This window comes from Carassius auratus, chromosome 5 (assembly GCF_003368295.1).
Source record: "Carassius auratus strain Wakin chromosome 5, ASM336829v1, whole genome shotgun sequence".
Lineage (NCBI taxonomy): Eukaryota > Metazoa > Chordata > Actinopteri > Cypriniformes > Cyprinidae > Carassius > Carassius auratus.
In genome coordinates, this window is record NC_039247.1 from 6,647,178 (window position 1) to 6,674,132 (window position 26,955).

Below are 26,955 nucleotides of genomic sequence, written 5' to 3' on the forward strand. Positions count from 1 at the left end.
TTTACATTTTTGGGTGAACTGTCCCTTTAAGTCATAGCATATAAGTATAAAACCAGCATTTATTTTTTATTTTTTTTATAATCAAATAAATACAAACATATATAGTAATATTATTTCAACGGGAAAAAAAAACACTTTTCTTATGTTCACCAAAGCTGCCTTTATTTAATTGAAAATTCAATAAATACAGAAATATTGTACAATTTTATAGTAAATTAAAATAATGTTTTTAAATTTTAAAATATATTATTTTATACCTTTTTCTGACATATTAATATTTTTGTGGAAATTAAATTTTTTATTTTTTTGATGAACGGGAAGTTTAAACGAACAGTATTTATTTATTTGTAACATTATACATGTCTTTGTCACTTTTTATCAATTTAATGTTTCCTTGCAGAATAAAAATATTAATTTCTCTAAATTAAAATCTTTCTGACTCCAAACTGAACTTTAGTGTAAGTACATGAACCTGAAACTGACTCGTTTCCATCAGTCTGGGATTGACTATGATTCTAAGATACATTTCTAAGCTGCCTTAGAATGTGTCTAGAAATAAAATATATTATAATGAAAGTCTTCATGTCAAATATGAATCCTAACAATGTTGCCTAAATAGCATACTATGTTCTGGACCAGAGCTACTGAAGAAATGCTTTCAGTGCATTACTGAATATCTGAACACGCTGTCCCTTCTGAAACTAACCTCTTGTACTATCTTTTAAGAAATATTCTCTTTGAGTTCTATTTTTCATCCTATTGAACTTGATTTCATTGACATTTGTTTCCTCAAAACAAGTTTGCATGCTGCCTGCCAGTGCACTTTTTCCTTTCTTCCTCCTCTAGCCTTGCGTTCTTTATCCTTTGCTTGCAGTCTATGAACTCCATCTGACCTTGTTACCAGACTGAAGGATTTTGCAAGGGTAAGACTTGATGCAATAGTTTCCTTTGGTCCTCGTTCCCAGGCCTCTCGGGCCCCGCCCCACTCGCCACATACCCCCATCGCCCCTCGCAGGCCGGGGGGTAGTCCCGAGACTGCGCTCTACCCCCCCCCCCCCCACGGGGACCTGCGGGAACCTGGGGGTAGGACAGACGAGGCTCGAGAAAAGGAGATGGAAGGAGGAGCGACAAGGACGAGAGAGGGGAGAGAGGAAAAAAAAAATAAAAAATTCCGGTTCCCAGACGCACTGCTGCTCGGCCCTCCACCAGCTGGGCGATCTCCTCCGCGGTGCCTGGCGGTGGCACTGGACGGCCCTCGGCGGACGGCGCGACACTCCTCTGCCGCCCGATGGACGGCAACGGCTCCTCCGGTTTTGGGCAGCCGGCAGGAGTCCCCCGTTCCCTGCCCCTCCGGATTCCATTGCGGAGGAAGCAGGGTCCTGCCCCCTTGCGAACGGCGCCGACTCCTCCGCTCCCTCACGGACGGCAGCCGCCCCTCCATATCGTGGGCGGCCGGCAGCGAGCTCGCCCGTCCCCGGCAACTCGCTCCAGCCCACCGCCTCGAGCGTCCATGGCGGCACATACCTCGCCTGCTCGAGGGCACCGCGGATTCACCACAGCGGCGAGGGATCTTCAGCAGCGCGTCCCTCCTTCTCCCGGGCTTCGGCACCACTGTAACGATAAAAACTCCATACTCATCGGGAAGAAGGAGGCGGGAACCGGCGCACAATCAAAACATTTTAATAATTCAAAAATAAACACAAAACAGCGCACCAGCCCCTCACGGACGACTGGTGCGCATAAATAAAAAGCAAACACATAAAATAATGTCCCAGGCCTGGTCCTCTCTCGTCCTTCACGGCCGTCGCTCCAGTTTTATATCCCTCCATCTCCTACGTGGGACTCGATACTAGCGGTGGGGCTCAGGTGTAGCTCATCTTCAATCACTACACCTGGCCTCACTCCTCGTTCCCACGCCTCTCGGCCCCGCCCCACTCGCCACATCCACCGTAAAATGAAAATTTGTTCAACATTTATTTACTCACCCTCATATTGATATTTTTAATATTTTTTGTAGAACTCAAAAGAAGATATTTTGAAGAATGTTGGAACCAAATGGCTTCGGGTTCCCATTGACTTACATAGTATTGACAAAAAATACTTTGGAAGTCAATGTTGTTAACCAAACAGTTTTTGAGTCCGTTTGACTTCCGTGATATTTTTGTCGAACACAAAATAAGATACCTTGAAGAATGTAACAAAACAATTTTGGGTCCATTGACTTCTATGAAAATACTATGGAAGACTATGGGACTCAAAACCGTTTGATTACCAGCATTCTTCAGAATTTCTTTTTGAGTTCCAAAAAAATTCATACAGGTTTGGAAAAATATAAGGGTGAATAAATGATTTATTTTTGGATGAACTGTATAGAAAATAAATAGGGTGGCAAATAAAGATATGCATGAAATGAAGTGGGAAATAAATGGAATGCAATGGGAAATAATTTAAATATAAAATAATATAAATTAGAATTGACTAAGCTGACTGACATGTTGACCTGTTTCTCTGCGCAGCCTGCAGCGGAGGATATGCTGAACCTGACGTGACCCTGTGCACCCCACACCAGTGTTTTCAGAGCAGCGTCCCACACTACGCTGAAACAGACATCATAAGTCTGCAGGGCGTCACCGGCAGCAACATGTACGCCGTTCCGGCCCTCACCGTTGATTCCCTGACACGGAAGGACATCTCTGTGGCCGAGTTCCCTCGAGAGAGACTGCTGTTCAGAGAGAAACTGGGAGAAGGCCAGTTTGGTGAGGTGAGTCCCAGTGAAGCACAGCAAGAGCTTTTCTTTCCACTTCCTTTATTCCTTCAGCTCCTTTGTCTTTTATTCAGAGTTAGTTGGTTATACAAACAGTGCTGCAATGCCTGATATTTGTTGCATGACATGGTAATACCATAGTACGTTGTGGTATTTTTGCATGTTTAAGTATGTTTGTTGGCACATGTTCATAGTGGTGTTGTTGCTGTTACCAGGTACATTTATGTGAGGCCGAGGGTTTGGCTGAGTTTCTGGGAGAGGGTGCACCGTTACCGGAGCAGGACGGCAGGACGGTGCTCGTAGCAGTTAAACAACTCCGAGCGGATGCCACCAGCAATGCCAGGTTTGGGGGGTTACACACAAAACAAAATTGATTGAAAAGTTGCATCATAGAGTGAGGCTTCTGGGAAGCTCTTGCTTAAAATTTTAGAAATGGTTATGCAATTATGTTGTTTTATTCGGTCGGCACACGGATAAAGACAAATAGTAGGCAAATGGCAAGTTTGTTTTATATAACAAAAATTAATAAATATGTGTTATGTTTAATTTTGTTTTATATATATTATTATATATATATTATATATATTTTTTTGTGTGAAGAAGATTAAATCCTAATAGACTCCTAATTCTTCATAAAATGTATCAGATTGTTTTAGAATGCACAGTTATCATTGTAATTTCTCTATGAGAGTTCTAATCGGTTTACAGCTGGATTTTATTTCTCATTTATTATCGTCAGTCAGTATTTATTGATGGATGCTAAACTTTAACCTTTCTCCTGATCCCATGATAACCTTTCAGACTTTCGTATGTGTGTGTAGAAATGACTTCCTGAAGGAGATAAAGATCATGTCGCGTCTGAATAACCCAAACATCATCCAGCTGCTGTGCGTGTGCGTGAGCTCCGACCCACTCTGCATGGTGACGGAGTACATGGAGAACGGAGACCTCAACATGTTCCTGTCCCAGAGAGAGATAGAGAGCACACTCACGCATGCCAACAACATTCCATCTGTCAGGTGTGTTCATCATTATGAAGAAGCCATTCATCTCCAGACGCCTCAATATCGCTATTCTACAAGTCAGAGTCAAGCTTAACGTTCTTAACCTCCGAATTCTTCAGCTTAACCTTCCAGTTTCTAGTCAGCTCTCAATTTTTGATGGAAATGTTTCAGATCACAGGGTAAAAATCAAGCCAACTTTTGAAGTGAGACCTCTGAGTCTTCAAGTCATAATAATAAAAACCTCAGAAAATCATTTCAGTCTGTCCTTTTTTCAAAACCTGAATTAAAATTTAAAAAAAAAATATATATATATATATATTACTCACCCTCAAGTTGTTTCAAACCTTTATGATTTTCTTTCTTCCTTTCACACTGGTGTTATTTTAGTATTATTTATACTATTAGATTTATTTACTATTATTTTAGTTTTAGTAGTTTTGTCATGTGCTTTTGACATTGTTATTCTTTTTTTATATTTCTATTTAACTTTAATTTATTTTTATTTCAGTTTTAGTACTTAATGAATTTTTTTCACTTTATACTTATTTATTTCCTTTTTTAAGGTTTTCATGTAATATTTATTATTAATGTTTTATTCATAAATGTATATAGGTGTATGTGTTTGTGTGTGTGTGTGTGTGTGTGTGTGTTTCTCTTTCTCTCTATAAGTGTGTGTGTGTGTGTGTGTGTGTGTGACTATTAAGCAAGTCTTCTGAAGCCAAAATACAGTTGTATATTAGATTTCCATCTCCGTTATAGCTTTCATGTCTCTTTTGTGCTTTCACACATTCAGAATTTGATACAGGTTTGAACCCAGGTCATATTTTGTGTGCATTTGCTGTTTTATTCTCATAAACTCTTTTATTTCGGTCTCTGCAGCATTGCTGACATGTTGCACATGTCGGTGCAGATCTCTTCTGGGATGAAGTACTTGGCTTCTCTGAATTTTGTGCATCGTGATCTGGCCACCCGGAACTGCCTCCTGGACCGCCACCTCACCATAAAGATCTCTGATTTCGGCATGAGCAGAAACTTGTACAGTAGTGATTACTATCGTATACAGGGGCGCGCTGTGCTGCCTATACGCTGGATGGCCTGGGAGAGCATCTTACTGGTGAGGGAAAGAGAGGCTGTAAATGCTGTTCTTTTGGACTTTCTATTCATTCAAGATTCTTTTGTAAGAAATGTATCTTGGTTTCCACAGAATTATTAAGCTGCTTTCTTTGAATCAGTGCAGTATGTGTGTGTGTTTTTAGGGAAAGTTCACCACAGCTAGTGACGTGTGGGCATTTGGAGTAACCCTGTGGGAGATCTTCACATTATGTAAGGAGCAGCCCTACAGCCTGCTGTCTGATGAACAGGTCATCGAGAACACCGGCGAATTCTTCAGAAACCAGGGGAGACAGGTACACACTGGGACAACTTCACTTTGATTTTGGTTTCGCTTTTGATTTGAAGTGACTTTGAACACTGATGTTTCATCTAAAAGATTTCTTAACTATGTTTTCTCTCTCTTTCTCCCTAGATCTTTCTCTATGCTCCACGACTCTGTCCATCCTCTCTGTTCGAGCTGATGATGCGTTGCTGGAGTCGTGACATCGCGGACCGGCCCACTTTTCACAGATTGTATCTGGCCCTGCGAACTTTTGCGTCCCACTCATGACCGAAAACTGCTCTTCTGAAATAACCTGGAGGAAAACGGTTACACAAGTCTTCTGACGGCTTGCCAGTCGCTGAAGTAGAGCAGGAACATTATAGCCACAATGTAGCGCCATTAGAGCGATAGAAATCCAATGGAGGAGAGATCTAGAGATGATGAGATTTCACTAAAGGCATTCATTCATTTATCCACTCACATATTCATCTCCATTGGGATTCAAAGAGCTTTTTTTTTTCAATCCGTAGACACTTGAGATTTTTTTTAGACTTGTTATTGTTCTTTCCCTTTTTTCTTTATCATACATGTTATTTCTGTGTTTTTTCTTTTTCCCAGAAGAACAGTGACTCTTGAGCCTACTGTATATTTTAGGCAGAAAGAACCAACTGGACAAATGTTGTGTTTGTCAAAACTGTGGTTGTGTATCCTTAAGCACTGCTGTCTTTGGTTTTTATTTCCTTTTTGTCTATTTTTGTTTCTTATTTACCCCCACACTGGAGTTACCGTGTCTTAAGATATCATTTGTTGTTTTGCTCTCTAAATATGAATGTTTTTACAGGTTCTTTGGATATAGCCAGGTCAGAGACTTGCTCTGCCTGGATCTAGCAGAACTACTGTTATAGTTAGATTAAAAACCCTTTCAGAGGAGGAAGGAGAGGGTTATAGAGCCAACAATGGACTGACGTGCAATTGAATGCACTGTTTCTTCCCCCAACTTCTAACAGGCCACTTTAAGTCAACATGAAATCAGAACAGACCAATGGACCAAAATAATTATTTTGAATGATTCATCCGTGCAGGTTTCCAAAGAAGACAATGTTTGTTTTTGTAGTATTTCAACAAAATATAATTACTTGGTTCTTGGTTAATGTTAAAGAACAAGAAGCATTTCCATTGTGATATGTCAAGATGTTCTTGGGGTGAATTTTGCCCCTTAGGCTCCACATCCAGATGTCCAATTATAGAATTAAAATGGGTTGTTAATGCCATTTCATCTTGGCTTTAAAGGAATAGATCACCCACAAATGAAAATTTGCAGAGCATGTAGTCACCATCCAAAATGTAGATGAGTTTATTTCTTCATCTGAACAGATTTGGTGAAATGTAGCATTCCATCACTTGCTCACCAATGAATCATCTGCAGTGAATGGGTGCCATCAGAATGAGAGTCCAAACAGCTGATAAAAACACCACAATAATCAACAGAAACAAAGAAAGCAATATTATGGCAGGTGACTCATATTTTAGCCTGAAGCAGCAGTTTAAGATGAAAAACACCTTAATGATGGATTTGCTTTTTGCTTCACTTTAGACATTAACTGATGGATTGTAGTCGTGGCGTAGTAGCTTGGATTATTGTGATGTTTTAATCAGCTTTTTGGACTCTCATTCTGATGGCACCCATTCACTGCAGATGATCCATTGGTGAGAGAGGGATGTAGTGCTACATTTATTTCAATCTGTTCTTATACAGAAACAATATGCATCTGCATCTTGGATAGTCTGAGAGTGACTACATTTTCAGCTTATTTTCATTTTTGGTTGAATTACTCTTTTATTATCCAGAATAAAAAAAAAACAGCCAAACAAACTGAATTTCAACTAAGTTGCAAAGAAAAACCCTATACTTAACTTGTTATTGGCATACAGTTCTACAATTGCATTGTTGTTGTATTTAAATGAACTAAGTCTGGCTGAGGACATAGAGGACCAATAATATCAATATTGTAGAGATCTATTTTATCTTTGATCTCTGTAGAAGGCACATGATTACGGGGGAATATGTGTAAGTTTAAAATTATTCAAAGCACATTTTTCTCTTTTATTCCACTTTAATGTTTTATAAATGTCATTTAATGTTTTTTGCAAAAGTTTGTGAAATGAATGAGTGTTGCACCAAAAAAAAAAACAACAACAAAAAAACAAAAACATTTGGTGCACTACGATGTAATCAATCTGATATTTCCGTCTTTTATCATCTGTGTGTACTAGTTTCTACATTCCTTTTCTGTAGTTTGTGTTTACTATATTTCAGAAATTGCTTTCAAATGTACAGGAGAAATTTTATTGTTTGGCTGCTGAAAGGTTTGGCTATGCAGGACGTTTTCAAGAGTCCTCCAATAGCACTGGGATTTAGACTGAATGTCAGTGGTAGGAAAGCTAAGGAGATGGGCAACCACTAAAACTCCATCTCCCAGAAGCCTTTGCTGAAGTGAGCCTGAGGCAATTTCTGTTATTACTGATCAGAGTTTGCTTTTTCCTACATATTTAGAGACCAAGAGTGCATGTCCGTGTGAATGCGTGATACTGTGAGTGTGGGTTTTTTCTTTTCAAGTGAAATTAAATGTATCTTATTTTATCGTCTAGTATTCAATAACAGTCTTTCGTTCAAACATTTTAACTCTGTATGTGTCCTTTATGTACATTACATAAGCAGAGTAGATACTGTATGTATAGTAATATATTGGGAACTAAGGAAGACTCGTTTTCTGTCATCTTCTTTCTTATTTTCCATAATAAATACAGATTTTGCTGTAATTGCAGTGTAAATGCTTTGCTTGTTCTGAATACTATTTTATTTTTCTAAATATCTGAGAAATAATATATTATTTTTTTATTTAATATTAATATTATTTATGTATTGTTTATATTCATGTACAATGCCACAGTCATGGTTTTGCGAAATGTTATAAATGGCAGGCTGTATTTCATAAAACATGATTTTATAACTACTTATAGCTTTGGATATGTACCATGGAGTACCAAATAAATACCATAAAATAGTATTACCATGTGATACCCAGAGCTGGGTTTAGAATCAGATTCCAAAAATTAAATGCTAGTTATTATATTAAATAACATTTTAAAATACTCCTTATCAGACTACAGTTACTTTTTTATTGATTACATGAATGCATATTACAATAGAAATACATTATTCATAATTAATTAATGAATAAATTATTGATTCTCCCTAATCTTTTAAATGTCCCTTTCTGAAATAACCTACTTTATACAACCAGAAAGTCTTCCAGTTTTGTAGACATTCAAACAAAGACCTAGTAACAAGTTATGTTATGTTTAGTGCACTTCATTGTATTAATAAAAATAAATGATATATATTTTTATTTTTAGTTTTATATCAATATATCGTACGAGATAACATTGTATCCTATTTCAATATGATAAACTAGTGAGGTCAAAAGTAATCAGAAAGTAGTCGGATTATATTACCTATCGTGTAATGTAACGTATTACGTTACTAACTACATTTTTGTCGCGTAATTTGGAATCAGTAACGGATTACATTTCTCAAGTAACGTTAGGCCTAATCTGCGAGCTCTGGCGATACCATCACTGTTCCCGCAGTATTTTATCAATTATAACCAAATGGAATTCATGTAATCTAAATACAGATATATATAATCATGTTCTCACTCTTAAACTTAAGTTTCGATGTGTTAGAAGAGCGTGTGACTCAATGTGATCTTTATAATAACCCATTGTGTGAGAATACGCACACACGAGCGAGAGATTCCTGCAGCGTCACGTGATCGACAGACTCAGGAAAGGAAGACTGAAAAGGAGAAAAACTGTCTGCTGGGGACCAATAACACGCTCAAAAGGCAGGTTAAACATCGATATAATCTCGAAACGACGTACTGCATTTCTTAAACCTTTCCCTTGATGAGTTTCTCTATCTTTGTAACGCGGCTTTGTATCAGTTTTAAGATAGTTACGGGGCAAGCAGTCTGCTCGCGCTGCGAGAGGAGAATGACAAAGACTGCATTATTAAGACACGTTGAGTTTTTCCTAAACGTAATGCAAATTATGCATGATTTGCTTACTTTACGGATTTAAATGAGTTTGATAATGTTTAATTAAGCTTTCAACACCGTTGTCGTTGTTGTTAAGCCATACTTGTGTGCTAAATCTGACTGTATTTCTGAGGCTTACTTGAAATGCAGTGTATGGATGTTGTTTAAATGTTTATTCTTGAACGCACGCTGATATAAAAGTGCTATCTGGATCACTAAAACTTTTGCAGTAGCCTCTAATCGCTGTTTGGGTCAGTAACACTGTTTTTACTGTGATAGTACTTTGATATTTTGATGTATACCATGATATTTACATTTTTGTTTCATGGTGTATACACAACTTAAATCTGTTTTCAAGAACACCATTGGTAATACCACAAACCATGTATAAAACATGACACTTTCATGATGCATGGGTCCTTTTTTGTACATGCATACTAAAGAAACAAAAAACCAAAACAAAGAAGTGATCAGATATCAAAGGATAATACAGTGGTTCTTTGATATGGTAGTGTAGCATGACATTTAGATGCAAAGATAGTTATTTCCTGGAGTATTTTGGTAGTAGCATAGTAAATATCCAAGGCACTTCAGAAAATTCCATGGAAAAGTGATTGTATAGCGTAGTATCTTTTCATTAAATATCTTTGTCATTGTTTTGACGCTATGCCTGATTCCTGTACAGTTTAGTCACGTCCACAGACCTTTTTTTGACACTTGTTTCTTCCACATGAAGAGGAATTTGCTTATTTTAAACCAGGCCAGATGTGTGAAGTAAGATGTTCCCGTATATATGACACGTCAGTCATGTGTGGCTGGTTTTGTTTTTGTTTCTTTAGATCAGAAATGGGATGGAGCTGTTCGGCAAGTGCTGGTGTTTCGATTGACAGCTGGAAGCAGGCCACAAGTGAAGGGTCTACAGAAAAGCGTTGAAAGAAAGGTGAATTTATTTTACATCTACACTACTGTTCAAGAGTTTGGGGTTGGTTACTTTTTTATTAATTTTTTTAAAGAAATGAATACTTCTATTTAGAAAGGATGCATTAAATTGATCAAAAGTAAAGGGGACATATTTTACAATGTTACAAAAGGTTTCCATTTCAAATAAATGCCGCAGCACTGGTTGCTGGAAATTCATATTTGCCATTACAGGAATAGATGACATTCTTAAAATATTTTTACATTGAAAAAAGTTATTTTAAGTTGCAATGATATTTCACAATACTGTTTTCACTGTAGTTTTAATCTAATAAATGGTGAGCATAAAATATATAAATGTACATAAATTCTCAATCATTTCTATTATCACAGTATTGAGTAACGTCATACATTGTTAAATAACCGATATGCACAACACATTTTTTATTGTATTGTTTTTTCTATTACTCCTCTTAAAAGATTTGGAGATTTAGAGGTGTTAGTAGAAAAGCGTTAATTAGGGTAAAATCGATATTATTAAACCACCATCTCTAATATTTACTTTAAATGTATGTACTGTAAACTAATTTTTGACTTCTGTTTCAGAGTCAGGTGTCCTCACCATCATGAAGTTGAATGAGAGGAGCGTGGCACATTATGCCACATGCAACTCTCCTCCAGACAAGACGGGCTTCCTCTTTAAGAAAGGGGAACGGAACACAGCGTACCACCGCCGCTGGTTTATTCTGAAGGGCAACATGCTGTTCTACTTCGAGGAGAGGGAAAGCCGAGAGCCGATTGGCGTCATCGTCCTGGAAGGCTGTACGGTGGAGCTCTGCGAGTCTGAATCCGAAGAGTTTGCCTTCGCCATTAAATTCGACTGCGTCAAAGCGAAGGTCTACAAGATGGCTGCGGAGAACCAGGCCGCTATGGAATCATGGGTCAAAGCTCTGTCCCGGGCGAGCTTCGACTACATGCGTCTGGTCGTGAAGGAGCTGGAGAGGCAGCTGGAGGAGGTGCAAGAAGAAACCAGATCGTCACTCGCGAAAAGCAAGCTGAAGAAGCACCAGCCGCAACTGCAAGGAGCAGCAAGTTTCCAACCCGCAACCTTTTCACTACAGAACGCCACCATTACAGCGCCTTTGCAGGAAGGGGTGTCTAGCAGGGAAAACGGGGTGTCTTGGAGTAAACTCCCCAGTGTGCCAAACGGTGTCAGCGACCCACAAGTGAACTGTAGTGAGAGAGGAGATCGAGTCAGACCACCTCCGGTTCCTCCGCGAAGGAAGACCATTGGCGGATCACTCGAGAGCCCCGTTTCACCCGGCACAGGCTGCTTCTCCAAACTACATGACTGGTACGGCAAAGAGGTGGCTGAACTGAGAATAGAATGGCTGCAGAGCCAGTGAATGAACGTGAAGGCTCGAAATATACATCTGCACACATCACATGCTTAGTGCAATCTCATTTGAAGACATAAAGGGTCAAAAACAGAGAGAGCATTAGAACGACAACTGCTTGTACACTGTTACTGATTGATTTTTTTTCCTTAAACAGGACCAAGCCATTTTTTAAAGGAACATTCTGTCGTCATTTGCTCACCCTCATGTCATTCCAAAACTCTCTGAGAAATACAGAAAGGAAATAAAATGGGAAACAACTTTTTTAATTATATGGTACGATATGACAAAATAAATAGCAGTTTTTTATCTTACATTTGTTTTCTTAAGCATTTTAAAGGAAATAGTTCAACCAAAAATGAAAAGTTCCTGAAAATGTACATGGATTTGGTTCTTTATATATACCGATTTGGAGAAATGTAGCATTGCATCACTTGCTCACCGATGGATGCTCGGCAGGGAATGGGTGCCGTCAGAATGAGAGTCAAACTGCTGATAAAAACATCACAATAATCCACAAGTAATCCACACGACTCCAGTCCATCAGTTAACAACTTGTGTGAAACAAAATATGAGGATGTCATTTTGTTGTCCTCGCATCAAAATACACCAACAAATCCATTTTGGACTGCTTTTGCTTGATCTGTGCATATTTCTCTCTTGATTCAGAAAAGACGACTTTTACTTTTGGATTATTGTGATGTTTTTATTAGCTGTTTGGACTCATTCTGATGGCACCCATTCACTGCAGAGGATCCACTGGTGAACAAGAGAGGTAAATGTGTTTCCATTTACCAAAATCTACATCTTGGATAGCCTGAGGATAAGTCATTTATAGACAAATTGTCATTTTTGGAAAAACTATTCCTTTAATACGATGAAAGACCTTTCTTGCGCTTCCTTGAATCTTGTTGGTTGACCTAAATCAATCACTGAATCAGTTTTTGCAATCGATTTATTAGAACACACAGTGTGAAGTAATGCAATGAAATGAAAAAAAAAAAAAAAAAAAGTATTCAATATTTGCTACTAAATTTAGAGATGCTATTAAAATGATTTGAACATATCCATACTTATAGGTTATGTGGCAAGGAAAGATAAAAAAAAATATTTTAGAAACTTGATAGCAAATTAAAAATTGCATTAAATCTTCAATAATCTTAATATTAATCTCAATATTATAGTGTTGAACTGTTGAATTAAATATGATATATTTTGCCAAGTATACAGTGCTATTTTTAATTTCAAAGCAAAAATAAAAAGACACTGGGTCAGTCAAGGTTTAAAAACTGACAAAAAGCACAATGAAAGTGTCTTGATACACCTTGATGAAAGATTCATTTTAGAGATTATAATTACATTTGTCACACAAAGATTTATGACTTCAGAATACTTGTTTGTTGCATAGGTGGTATGGACTACATTGATGGTGCTTTTGAGTAATTTTTTAGAGCTTGATTTTCTCCGTTCCCATTGTATAAAAAACTAAACAAAAGAGAGAGAGAGAGAGAGAAAACATTCTGGATGTTTTGCCAAACTAGTACTGTTCTGTTCATGGAAGCAAGAAAGTGATACCGGTTTGGAATGACATGAGAATAAGTAAATGATGATGCTGTTTTCTTTATTTTGGATGAACTATTCTTGCACTTAAATTCATATTGGGATTTTCCAAGAACCTCATGTAGAAGCGACTTGCCACTTCCTTATCATTTGTATTTTATTTTGTCTTGCGGTACAAGGTCCATGTTAAACACCTTGAATGTTAAGCATTACGGTGCCAGAGCTGGTCTATGGCGATTTGTAATCATTTTACAGTATAATGTAAAAAAAAAATATATATATATTGCACAGAAGCACAAAAAGTTAGATGTATGCCAAGATTAATAGAGTTAACCTGATTTCACTCCAGACTTCTTGGCGGTGAATTTTATGCTGTATTTTAGGAGCTGTACAATCAGTCCAGCCAAAAACATAATTGCCAAAATGACTTTAATATTAAAGTATGAAATAGTATCTCAGACAATGGACCTAACTAGCCAGCTAACATGTAATCTTCTGTTGATGTATCTTTTTTCTAAGCAGCTTTAATACACCATGCTATTCATTTTTAGGCTAAGATTTGATATGCTTAAACATATATTTGCATTCTTGCCAATAAGCATGCCAGCGCTTTGCCTTGCCTTTTAAAACTGACCAATTATTAGTCATCATTCTGTCTGTGACCAACATTTAATACATTATATACATACAACTTATTTATGGCTATTTGTAAATGCATTTTAATGGTACGAACGGTGTGCAATCATATAATCATGTTTGGGGAGATTAAACTGACAGACACTATATGGGATCCTTGCGTGGCCAACCACAGTGCCTTCAGATTTCATCTAAAACACTGTGTTAGACTCCACAATAAAAAAAAAAGAAAAAAAAAAGGAAAACACCAGCAGCTAAGAGGTTAATGTGGATGAACTGTTTGTGTATTAACCAGGTACTGGTAGTAAAATGACAAAACTAGGTACCTTTATGCTGAATAAAGTTGTATTGAAATAACTAGATCATTATATTGGGTATACTATTCAATTTGAAGAAAACATGAAATTAAGTTGAATGTTTTCAAATGATTTAAATAAAGATGAGCATCCTCATATATTGTTTATGTATTTATTTTTATATCAAAATGTGAACTCACTATTTGGCCACAAGATGGCTCAGCATTACTGTGATATTTTCACATCACATTCACTGATCCTGTTATTGCATGGAGATGCATTGATTTTGTATTTGATGGATGGTTTCTAAAATTCACTGTAGTCGAATTTCCTGGACATTTCTCTACTAAGTTGTAATGTGCATAAACGAAACAAATACTTTCACATTTAAATATGCCCTTCGTGAGCTTTTTCAAGGACATGAAAGTAAATATTACGTTTTGAGTGAATTGTCCTACTGTGGAGGATTTTTTCTGCACTTAAGACTTCATTAATTTATCAAAACACAACCTGACAATTTCATACTCTCACTGCTAGTAACACGTTTTTAATGGGCATCACACATTTGACAACGGAAACTACAAAATCTATTGCGTGAAGCCACAAAGAACGTACTGAACTTTAACTGTTTTTAAAATAAAAGTCCCAAAGCGCCGCATTAAATATAGTTGACGTCAAATAGTCTTATAATGTTACTATACTTACAACTATTTTAAACATTTATTGCTTACAATTTACAATTATTAAGCATGCAATTTGTATGACCTAATATCTATTAACTGACAGACTAGATTATAATGTTGTTCTTAATTTGTTATAATATGAATAGATATAACCTTATAAAATATTTTTCAGAACAGAGCTTTTTTACACACTTACTGCTTTATATATATATATATATATATATATATATATATATATATATATATATATATATATATATATATATATTTAATTTCCTTATTGTTATTGCATGCATATACAACTTTCATTGTACCCACTCCACACGAAATGCAATTTAATTAATTTTTTTTTTTTTTTTTTTTTTTTTTTGATAAAGTATATTCATATATTGGTTTAAAAAAATAGCTGTGTGTGGGGGTGGCATATAGTTGATACATAAAGAACCTTTTAAATATTTCTCAGAACTGAGCTTGTCTGTTTTGAAATATTATGTATATCACATATAGAGATATAATAATTAAGAAGGTTACAGAAACTAAATCGCTTCAAAAACAAAATGGGGCTTTTATTTAGCCGGAAGCTCAGATGTCTCGCCACATCAAGGATTTTTCGTCGCTTGTTGTCGCTGTGTCCATGAAAAGTTTGTGTGTGTGTTTTTTTTCCTTCCTGAAAGTTTACACAGGGCTGTTGTTGCGCGCATCCAACATGACAGAGAAAGTAACGGACATCGCGGCTGGCAGGCAAGTCGTGTTTAATATTTATTACAGAATAATGTAGATGTGTTTAGAAGGATTCAGCGAAAGATTAACTTTTGGTGATTTATAATCCCGACTCTTTTGGGCCAGACGTCTCTTGGTCAGTGAAGATAAAGCGGAACGCGAGAGTTTGAGTCGAGAGCGGGGTCTGCTCGGACACCGTACTAATTATTCTGAAAGTTTGGCTTGTGAATTCACAGTTTCTATAACTCATATATTGAGTGTTGAGGTTACTATGCGCTGCTATCTTCCCTCCCAAATTTTAGTGCCCAGTTCCCTATCATAGGTCACTTCGATGCTGCGGTGACGTCACCACGTACGGGAACACCTCTGGTGTGACGAATGTCTGAAGCCCTATACCATCCCGCCAATCCTATTGGCCAAATGGCGCATAGCACCACCCTGCGCATGCGCACGCATGATATACCTGGGTGCAGCGCGCCATTTCGCTCAGATTTCATTCCTTCAGGAATAGCGAATCATCTGTGCCCTATCATCTCGCGTTCTCCAGCGATTTTCTTCGAGCAGTGTTAACTCCTCTTTCGCGGACGCGATGAGTCAACGAAAGGTAAGAGCCGTATATGGGTTTATCACAGGGAGGCACTCATGAGAGATTCGTTTGCAGCCTCTCTCATGTTCTCTCTGTGATAGCCTACGGCTATGGTAAAATAAGAAAGTATCCGCGCTCTGGAGTCTATTTCTTCAGTCGCCTCGCGTCTAACCCCCACCGTTCGCTTCTGCGGTCGCCGAGGCCCCGCACGAGGTGTTGGTTAGGGGCGATATGTGCGGCTTGACTATGAGTACAGTGATGCACTGGATTTTTCCACTTGCTCGCTCTCCCCTACTCGAGCGCGGTAATCAGAGCAGTTTTGCTTTATACTATGTTGTCTACCGCAGCTTCTACTCAGAGTAGGCTCTGACCGGCATAAGCGGTTCTCTCCCTCCGAGCGGACAGGAGAAACGCGCTTCCCCTTTTCTCAGTGTGCTAATATGTGGCTATCCACGCGGTGGATAAACTACCCTTCTCACGGACCTCCACCAAGAGGTTCGAGGTCCTGGAAGCAGCCTTATCGGCGCATATCACGAACGGCGCGGGTTTTTGCCACGATTTAGTGACATGCTATTATATAGCGATGCCGTTTGACTACCTCTCTAGCCGAACGGATCGCGCCTAACTCCGCCGCGACCTAGTCTCGTCTAGACGTATCGAGTCGTGTCTATTTCGGGAAAAATTTCATTCTCTTATTACGGTTCTTTACGAGAAGCCTCTCGTTCTCCCCCACGCTCTAACATTGACTGTCTCGCAGCACAAGCACTTCGAGCGTCACTGAACTGAGCTGTTATTTGAGCGCCCCTCAGACACTGCACAATTCGTCTTCAGAGTTTGAGGGACGGCACAAGAGACTGGCGAATTTGGCCAGTTTATGACGGCTCACACAGCTGCCGCGTTCTCGCTAGCGGCGTGGCCCTATGTTTATCTTGTTGGTTTAAATCCTGCCGTGGACACGCTTCAGGATTATACACAACGAAACACAGCGAGTTTGACGCATGCATTTCCTTCTATGTTTGCCGGGGTCTGTGCCCTCCACTGAAGAGTGCTGTTGGACTGCTATGCACATCCAACCCTCTCACTGCAGTCCCCACGCTCTAACATTGACTGTCTCGCAGCACAAGCACTTCGAGCGTCACTGAACTGAGCTGTTATTGGAGCGCCCCCTCAGACACTCTGCACTATTCAGCCTTCAGAGTCTGAGGGACGCCACAAGAGGCTGGAAAATATGGCCAGTTTATGACGGCTCACACAGCTGCCGCGTTCTCGCTAGCGGCGTGGCCTAATGTTTTCTTGTTGTATTAAATCCTGCCGTGAACACGCTTCAGGATTATACACAATGAAACGCAGCGAGTTTGACGCATGCGCCTTACTTCATGTTTGCCAGGGTCTGTGCCCTCCACTAGAGAGTGCTGTTGGACTGCTAATGCACATCCAACCCTTTCACTGCAGTCTCCACGCTCTAACATTGACTGTCTCGCAGCAAAGGCACCTCGAGCATCATTGGATTGAGCTATCATTTGAGCGCCCCCTCAGACACTCTGCACTATTCAGCCTTCAGAGTCTGAGGGACGCCACGAGAGACTGGCGAATATGGCCAGTTATGATGGCTCACACAGCTGCCACGTTCTCGCTAGCGGCGTGGCCTACTGTCATCTTGTTGGATTAAATCCTGCCGTGAACACGCTTCAGGATTATACACAACGAAACGCGGCGAGTTTGACGCTTGCGCTTTCCTTCTATGTTTGCCAGGGTCTGTGCCCTCCACTAGAGAGTGCTGTTGGACTGCTAATGCACATCCAACCCTCTCACTGCAGTCCCCATGCTCTAACATTGACTGTCTCGCAGCTAAGGCACCTCGAGCATCATTGGATTGAGTTATCATTTGAGCGCCCCCTCAGACACTCTGCACAATCCAGCCTTCAGAGTTTGAGGGGCGGTACAAAAGGCTGGCAAAGATGGCCAGTTTATGACTGCTCATACAGCCGCCACGTTCTCGCAATGGCGACGTGGCCCGATTTTTATCTTGGTGAATTAAATCCTGCCGTGGATACGCTTCAGGATTATACACAACGAAACGCAGCGAGTTTACGCATGCGCTTTACTTCATGTTCGCCAGGGACTGTGCCCTCCACTATAGAGTGCTGTTGGACCGCTAATGCGCATCCAACACACTCACTGCAGTCCCTACGCTCTGACATTGGCTGTCTCGCAGCAAACAGCGCTTCGAGCAGCATTGGATCGGGCTGTGACGCCAGGCATAAATAATAACTAATAATCCCTCAGACACTGCGCAATCCAGCTTTCAGATTTTGAGGGGTGATTCTAGGGTCTTACACAGACGACCCATTTATGACGGCTCGCACAGCCGCCGTTTTAGTTAGCGGCAGAGCTTGATGTTCAATTCGTTGGTCTAATTCCTGCCGTGGACACGTTCAGGATTATACACAACGGGACGCAATAGCTCTTATGCATACACTTCCCCTGTGCACGAATGCCGCAGGCTTTTCCGTGCACGGACATTGTGTATGACAACGTTGCAGAAAGCGGAAATTTGAGAAACTGCTAGTATCGTTTTGGGTCGCGTGTAACGCTTGCCCGGCATTTCTCAATGGGTGTTACGCACAATTGTCACTGATACACCAATTCGCTTTTTAGAGGCCCGCCTCTTTCCGCTGAATTCTTTCCACGGTGGTAGACTGATGGTAATAGCAGTGTTGTGACAGGAGATGTCAACTCTGCTGAGCAAAGGGGCTATAGAAGTCGTAGACCCCGTACTTCTCAATGCATGGATGTAGCTCTGGCCCCGTTGCGGCTCCAGGGCGTCCATCTGTTAACCACTTGTACGATTGACAGCGGCATTCCCCGTAATTTGTCTGGGGTTACTTCACATGCGCCCCTTTTCAGTGGAAAAGTGGGCGGAAAGACGAAATATTTCACCCCGTTGTCTTCCGCATCCGACGATTTCGGTGACACGGAGTGTGTGATGTCGTTAAAACTATGGATGCCAACCGAGTTTCTCCTACCGGGGTTCGGCTGGGGATTGAGCTTTCCCAGAGACCGTCACGACGGATGCGTCTTTGACCGGTTGGGGAGCTGTTTGTCAAGGGCTATCAGCCCATGGAGTGTGGACAGCTGCACAACGCGGTTGGTATATAAACCGGTTGGAATTACTGGCAGTTTTCTGGCTCTCCAGTAATTCGCGAATCTGCTGATCGGCCGTCTTGTGCTGCTCAGATCAGACAACACAGCGTTTGTCTCATACCTGAATCATTAGGAAGGATTACGCTCTCGCCCCCTGTGCAGGCTGGCGAGACATGTTCTTCTCTGGTCTCAGAGAAAATTTCTGTCGACCCGAGTTGTTCATGTCCCTGGACGTTTGAACTTCGGAGCGGATATGCTATCCAGACAGGCTCTGGAACAGGGAGAATGGAGATTACACCTCCAGACGGTGAATCTTTTATGGTGGGTATTCGGCAAAGCGAAAGTGGATTTATTTGCGTCTAACATGACTACGCATTGCCCGCTATGGTTCTCCCTATGCCCCCCATCGCCCCTGGGCGTGGATGCATTAGCTCACAGCTGGCCCAGGACCAGTCTGTATGCTTTCCTCCGATTCATTTGATCCCAGCGGTATTATGCAGAATACGGCGGGACAGAGTGGAACAGCTGCTGCTGGTGGCTCCGCGATGGCACACGCAGCCGTGGTTTGCGGATCTATCAGTCTGCTAGCGGGCTCTCCGTGGAGATTCCCCTCAGGCAAGATTTATTATCACAAGCACAGGGGCTGATTTGGCACCCGAGGCCGGATCTGTGGAAACTGTGGGCGTGGCCACTGAGCGGAGTGCATTAGTATGTCCCGGTCTTTCTGTTGGAACCGCTGAGACTATATTGAATTCTAGAGCAGCTTCTACGAGACGCTTATATGCTTTCAAGTGGAGACTGATTACAGCCTGGTGTGGCAATCGTAATGTGGATCCAGTTTACTGCCCAGTGGCTTCAGTGCTGGAGTTCCTCCAGGATTGTTTTTCGGATGGCGTAACACCAGCCACTTTTAAGGTTTACGTGGCAGCCATTTCAGCTTACCACGAATACTTAGGCGGTGCCTCTATGGGGCGTCATCCATTAGTTTCTCGTTGCATACAGCGTGCGCGACGGCTGAGGCCTTTCCGCCCTGTTCGAGTTCCTTCATGGGGTTTATCCTTTGTGTTGCTAGGTTTATCAGGGCATCCGTTTGAGCCCTTGGAGCCCGTATCGTATAAATTCTTGACACTGAAGACATTCTTCTCATGGCTTTATCCTCCCTCAAGAGAGTTGGGGATTTACAGGCTCTTTCTGTTTCACCCTCATGCATGGAATTTGCACCGGGCTCTGTGAAGGTGCTGCTGCGGCCCAGGCCTAACTATGTTCCTAGGTCGCATCTAACCTCTTTCGCTTTCAGTAAGTGTTCCTGGAAGCTTTTTCACCTGCTGAGGCTGGATCAAGAGATCTAAGTCTTTGCCCTGTGAGAGCTTAAAGACTTATGTGGATCGTACAGCCCCTTGGCATGAATCTGACCAGCTGTTTGTCTGTTTTGGACATAAAGTAAGGGCCATGCGGTTACAAAGCAGCGCATGTCCCATTGGCTGGTGGAGGCAATTTCTTTGGCCTATGAGGCGCGCGGACTCGCTTCGCCCTTAGGAATTGAGGCTCATTCCACTTGAGCTGTGGCTTCTTCTCAAGCTTTTCTCAGTGGATCTTCTATGGATGATATCTGTGCTGCGGCAGGATGGTCCTCACCGAGCATTTTTTATCAAGTCCTACAGTCTGGATGTGAGGATGGCTCCTGGCTCCCGGGTTCTCTCCGCTTGAGCAGATGCTTCCTCTGATCTCAGTTATCAGGTACGTCAGGCGTTTTGGTATATCGTTCCCATACGTGGTGACGTCACCGCAGCATCGAAGTGACCTATGATAGGGAACATCTCGGTTACGTATGTAACCTTGGTTCCCTGAATAGGGAACGAGATGCTGCGGTTCTGGCCGTTCCGTACCTTGATAACTCTTCATCTTCAGTCATGAAATCTGAGCGAAATGGCGCGCTGCACCCAGGTATATCATGCGTGCGCATGCGCAGGGTGGTGCTATGCGCCATTTGGCCAATAGGATTGGCGGGATGGTATAGGGCTTCAGACATTCGTCACACCAGAGGTGTTCCCGTACGTGGTGACGTCACCGCAGCATCTCGTTCCCTATTCAGGGAACCAAGGTTACATACGTAACCGAGATGTTATAATGAACTTGACTCTCGCACGCGAGGGGCAGAAGAAAGTTTAAAGGGATCACGCAGTTTCACAGCGCGCGCGGCGCGTCAGGGTCGGTCCGATTACGTACGTATTCTTAGAATTTGCGTCACTTCAAAAAGGGCAATTAAAGAAAGCCCGGCAAAATGATTAGAAGAATGTAAAAAAAAAAAAAAAATTAACCGCACGTGCTTATGCGTTCAGGGCAGGCCCGCTTAGATGTTTCTTAATGGAGTCGTTTTTAATGCCGGTGGTTACATAATTTTGTTGTTACACAACAAATTTATTTATTTTTGTTATCATTAATATTTTTATTATTAATTGTAATAATGTTAAGAGAACTCATTTGCATACTCATGCGAAACCGTTTATGAAGATTAGACTACTGGAAGCACTGCTTGTTGTCAAGTTTATAATATTTTTAATAGTAATAACAAAATTGTGAACTTTTTTGCATGCACATGAAATGGGCTTGTGTACATGTTTATACAAATACGTTTGTAAGATAATAATAATCAAGCGACTGCTTTTACTTCGGTTTATAATGTATTTTATAAGTGCTACTACTAATAATACTAATGATATGAGATACGTTTATATGCATGCACATGTGAAATGGGCTCGTGAACATGTGTATGCAAATGAGTTCACACCAGACATGCTTTCAACATCTGGGCCTCTGGATCAGTCTGTGATGTTTATGTCAGGCAGATGTTATAGCCTCACAGCTGGAATGCAAATCGTAAATTGTGAAGTACTTAGGTAACATCTGTTGAGTGTACACTCTTCTTATTTAATGTTGTTTGACTTGGGAATCTAAATTTGACTTCTTTTGGAAACCGATATAAGAAAACATCAAAGTTCTTGCACTGGTTAAATGGTATTAAAGAGTTTATATATATATATACTGTTTAGACAGGAAGTGTGTATAAAGTGACCTACTACTTTTTCTTTGAGGCAGGTTCCTCTGAGATATTGATAGATTAGACTATACCACAATAATTAAAACAAAACACTCTTTGGCAAATACATTGACTAGTTTTACCTTGTAAACCTGACAACAAATCCAGTGTGCTGTTACCATTGGAAGTTGTGTAGAATAGGCCGAGAAAGTGCGACCAAGGTCTTTCAGACTAATTTTGGTGCAAAATGCCAATGTGTGTTCTATTTTTAATATGTGGTACATTTTATTGGTCTGATCAGGGTCCAAAATGTACAAAACTGATTTTTGCATTTATTTGTATCCTTTTGACAACTGAGCCATTTAGCTTCCTTGAAAATATCTTTTTTGCATCAAGCAGCAGATAAACAAACAAAAAAATAAACCATGTGTTGTATTTACTCTCTCTCTTTTTTTTTTTTTGACTCATTTGGCGAGTGTTAAATTTTGACCCTGTGTGATATATATATATATATATATATATATATATATAAAACAATCGTCAGTACAGTTTCACTTTTGTGTGTGTCTCTATACTGTGTGGATATGAACTGCACCTTCTTAGATATTTTGAATGTATGGCCGAGTACAGAGAAACGCTTTTGCCAAAATGTGCGTATTCATTTATAGAACAGAGGATTCTGTTGAATCATGCATTCGTCTTGGGCTGTAAGAATCCCCCAGTTCCCACACTCGCTGGCCCCTCAACTCCCACCCTTACATAGGGGAACAGTGTGTCGCGATGTGACTGCGTGATATGGTCGAAGGAACCTTAAATGCTCAGAGTAGCATGTTTCTTTTATGTATGTGTGTGTGTGCACGCATGTGTGTACATGCACTTCCTTTTGGGCTGTGCAGCCCAAACCTCGACGGGCTGTGCAGCCTCATAAAAGGGCGCAAAGCCTTCAGTTTATACACATTTTCTGCCCCCTTTGTTTTGGTTTTTTGAGTGCATACTGGTGTCATGGAGAGAGAATGCATACTGAATGGGCTTGTGCAGGATAGAAAATTACAAGGTATCTTTGTATCATGTTTGCGGTCGAGTCAAGAATGCTGTCATTGTATGTTTGGAGATGCTGAAGATTTGTCTAGCAGATGCACATACATTGTTGAGTGCCATAGAGGTGTTGTAATGTGCTTTTGCTCATTTGAAGGCACACTTTGGAATACCTCGCACTAAGTGCGTATAATAAATGCTCTGTGCAAAGCAAGCATCAATAGTACTTTTGCTCACATTTCGAATTAGGGGTGTGTGCAAAAACTGTTATAGTTTGTGCTACAGACATTAAATCAATTCTAAAAATCAAAATTGCGATTTTCACACAGTGGATGGTAAAATAACATGCATGCCATATTTAGGAACCAGGGGCCGGATTTACACAAATCTTCTTAACCCTTGTGATTGTGCTGAAAATCCTTTACCTAATTTGGTGTTTCTGGTAAAAAAATTACCAATATTTTAATAATTGCTTGTAAAACTCTCATTCTATATTATCATTGACTGAGCTTGGTTTTGGAGTGAAAAAGGCATAATTTGTATATCATTTTGGCCATTTTCACTAAAAACAGCTTCAACTCAGAGCTAACCTCAGATCTAAAAGAAATACAAGAACTGTGTTTATTGAAATAAAACAAGTTGATAAAAAAGAAAATAAAAAAAATATTGAATCCAATATTTGGTAATAATACAGCATCACAAGAAATCTATGAGCATTGTTTTTGTAGGCTGGTCCCAAAAAATGCTAATATTAGGCCATCCTTAAAAATATTTTGGTTTGCAGTAACAGTAATTTTTTTTTTTTTTAAAGGGTTGGTAGGTCGGTCTATATATTTTTTTTCCAAGTTTCAATGTTAAAAAAAAGGAAAAATTATGGTCATATTGATGACATAGGTATGAATAATTTAAACAAATTAGCATATCGTGACATCACTGAGGCCATCCTTTAAAATATTTTGGTTTGCAGTAACAGTAAAAAAAAAAGGGTTGTTACTTTTGTGAAAAAAAATCCTGTTTGATTTTAGTGACAAGTGTTCATTGAATCGATTGTAAAATCGATTTTGCATTTCTAAATAAGTTTTATATGGCAAATAACATCAAATATAGGTAATATAAGGAAGCTGCCTTATGACCCCTGGTACTTCACAGTCCGTGTTCCATTCCATCTCGCACAGCTGTCTACACAAATTATATAAATATACTTATTAAATATACTTGATCTTTATCAGTAACGCACAAGATGCGATGATGATTTATGTGGCATTGCATTATAAGGTTTTGTTAGCCTAAAAAAAAAAAAAAAAAGAGAACATCAATGTGGAAAAGAATTTGTTTACATCAAAACTGAAACCAAGCCGTTCACACAGAACGCATATTTCGCGCATTTTCTAGAAAGACACCGTTGGACTCGCATCTCGCACAAGAGAGCTGCATGTTTAAAAAGACATGGAAAATTTATGTATTTAATTTACTTTTCTGAAAATATCTTGAGACTTTATGTTGGGTTTTTGTTCCCCATCCCACTGCATCTCATGTTTTTAAAAGAAAAATAATTATTCTGTGTGACTGGTTTTCCTTTCTATTTATTTAACAATGCATGTATACATGAAGCTGTTTTTCATATAGTTCTCTTAGCTACTTACTTAATAATAATTGTTCATAAAAATTATTTTAAATATTGTGTTGTTTTTTCACAGTCATGCGTTCTAATGCTTTGAATAAACGTGCAGTAATATTTTGATCAAACAGACGATGAACACTATTAACAGAAATAATTATATGATGAAATCAAACTTATGTTAACATTAGTGGCGTGCCCTAATGCTACTATTTCCTGTCACTCTCACTGTCGTTCAGAGATGAAGACTGACATCTAGTGGTCGAGATATAAACTCAAAACGAAACAACTGCCATGAACCATGTATTAACTTTTTTTTTTTATGTTATATCGATATTCCGTTTTTGAGAAACAATACAGTATCGCCAAACAAAATGTCGCGATACTCACGTGTATCTATAATTTCTTACACCCCTAAAGAGCAATTGTTTTGGGGGTTTTTTTTTACGTTCAAAAAAAGTTTTTGTAAGAAAAAAATGGCAGACGTTGGTGTTATATAATAAGTTTCTTATAAACTCAATGAAAAACACTTAAAAGTCACATTTATTATAGTTATCAGCACTCGGACCTGCTGTTTTTTTTTTTTTTTTTTTTATCTTTATAAGATCATTTATGATGATTATTTAGAGCATAGTTTTTTCTTTTTAGGAATCTTAAAGTTTTGTCTTTAGAACAACGAAAAAAGACAAAAACATCTTTAATTTTTTTGGGGGGGGTACTTAATATTAGGGCTGCACAGTTATGACAATAATCATTATTCCCTTGAAATTGTAATTGTGATTATTAAATATGATTATCACAATTTGCATTGAATGATATTTATACCATTGTTTGATGCAACAGCATGCCGTATTTTTATATGAAAATAAACAAGCTAAAAACAGTGCTTTTAGTGCTTTTCTATAGTATTAAGCCTCAAATGTCAACTATACATCAGATTGGTTTCTTTAAATTATAAAAAAGTTAAAATATGAATGGTATTATAATGTTATATCCAGCCCCAGAATATCATAGAGACTTTGAGCTGTTTTGGATTCGGGGTAGAAAGCACTACTAGTATTGTGAACCTAGCACTGTGTCTGTGACTTTTTCACAGGCAAATGTCACTTGTATTTTATTTTAAAATGTATTATTTTTAAATATAAATTAAACTTAATTTAACTTTTAAAAATAATTTAAATAAAATGTTTATCTTTTTAAACTACCCCAAAAAAAGTACATGAAAAATAAAGAAATATTAATCTTTTTCTTTGTTTCTGAGCAAGATGTGTGAGAATGTATGCTGGTGACATGGTGGGCATAAACAATGTCTGGACAGTATGGCCAGCTAGGTCACCGGAAATGTGACGTGAACGCATACAAACGCAATGAAGGCAAAGGGGAAAAAAATCCCAAGAGCCCCTTCTTCTTCGTATCCTGCTGTTTACAAACCATTCCTCTCAAGTTGATTGCTTTGATTTTTTTTTAACTAATTGAATTATTTGAATTATATGCTAATGAATTAATCAAATTTATCACTAATAATGTGATGTGAAAAACTCCAGTTGTGTATTATTGTGGCACAGAAGAGTAAATCACTGAAGAGATATAAAATAATGAAAAAATTGTCTTAAGGACAATGTATTGTACTGCAGTCCAGATGCAAAATATTGGAGAGCGTTGTTTTTCCTGCTCCCTCCTCCTCAGACTCGATGCTCACATGGGTTGCCAGATTGTAGACACTCAACAGGAACGATCATAACTGACAATGTAAGTTGATTTATCTCATTTTTAATATGCCTCTGGTCATAGTGTTTTAAACATGGATGCTGAGGCCTTATAGGTCAGGTACAATCAGTTTGTTTGCTGGCTTTTATGGATGTGATACGCTGTGTTCCCACCAACTGGCGACCCAGGGTGTCCACAAAATCTTTGATTTGAAAACTCAATTCAAGCTCAAATTTAAATGTAAATATATGATCCTATCCACCCCACCTCAACGGCTTTAAGTTTTGCTTTAACTACTTGACCTGTCACGCCTAAAACCTTGAAGTCAAATTTCATATCTGCATGTGAGAATGGTGTGTGTATAAGAAAGTGGTC

At 39.3% G+C, this 26,955-nt stretch overlaps 3 protein-coding genes across 4 annotated transcripts in view; all 3 read left to right on the top strand.

Moving 5' to 3' along the window:
* Positions 1-6,552, top strand: part of LOC113072645 (discoidin domain-containing receptor 2-like) — a 44,867-nt gene extending 38,315 nt beyond the window's left edge. The window contains exons 12-17 of the mRNA XM_026245625.1: positions 2,517-2,761; positions 2,980-3,107; positions 3,586-3,783; positions 4,648-4,882; positions 5,025-5,174; positions 5,294-6,552. Of these exons, the coding sequence (XP_026101410.1) occupies positions 2,517-2,761; positions 2,980-3,107; positions 3,586-3,783; positions 4,648-4,882; positions 5,025-5,174; positions 5,294-5,431 (1,094 nt within the window). The 3' untranslated portion in view covers positions 5,432-6,552. The remainder of the gene's footprint in view (positions 1-2,516; positions 2,762-2,979; positions 3,108-3,585; positions 3,784-4,647; positions 4,883-5,024; positions 5,175-5,293) is intronic.
* A 2,287-nt stretch (positions 6,553-8,839) lies between these two features.
* On the top strand, positions 8,840-14,208 carry LOC113072654 (sesquipedalian-1-like). The gene is made up of 3 exons (XM_026245633.1): positions 8,840-9,051; positions 10,083-10,183; positions 10,768-14,208. Exon 3 carries the CDS (start codon positions 10,788-10,790, stop codon positions 11,565-11,567), a length of 780 nt encoding a protein of 259 aa, XP_026101418.1. The 5' UTR covers positions 8,840-9,051; positions 10,083-10,183; positions 10,768-10,787; the 3' UTR covers positions 11,568-14,208.
* Positions 14,209-15,338: 1,130 nt separating this feature from the next.
* Positions 15,339-26,955, top strand: part of LOC113072665 (SH2B adapter protein 3-like) — a 51,754-nt gene continuing 40,137 nt past the window's right edge. The window contains exon 1 of one of the 2 annotated variants that reach the window (XM_026245640.1): positions 15,339-15,474. The gene's annotated coding sequence lies outside the window, so the exon portion shown is untranslated. Of the gene's footprint in view, positions 15,475-26,143; positions 26,623-26,955 lie in introns of those variants that run through there. The other variant, XM_026245646.1, reaches the window with a different exon arrangement.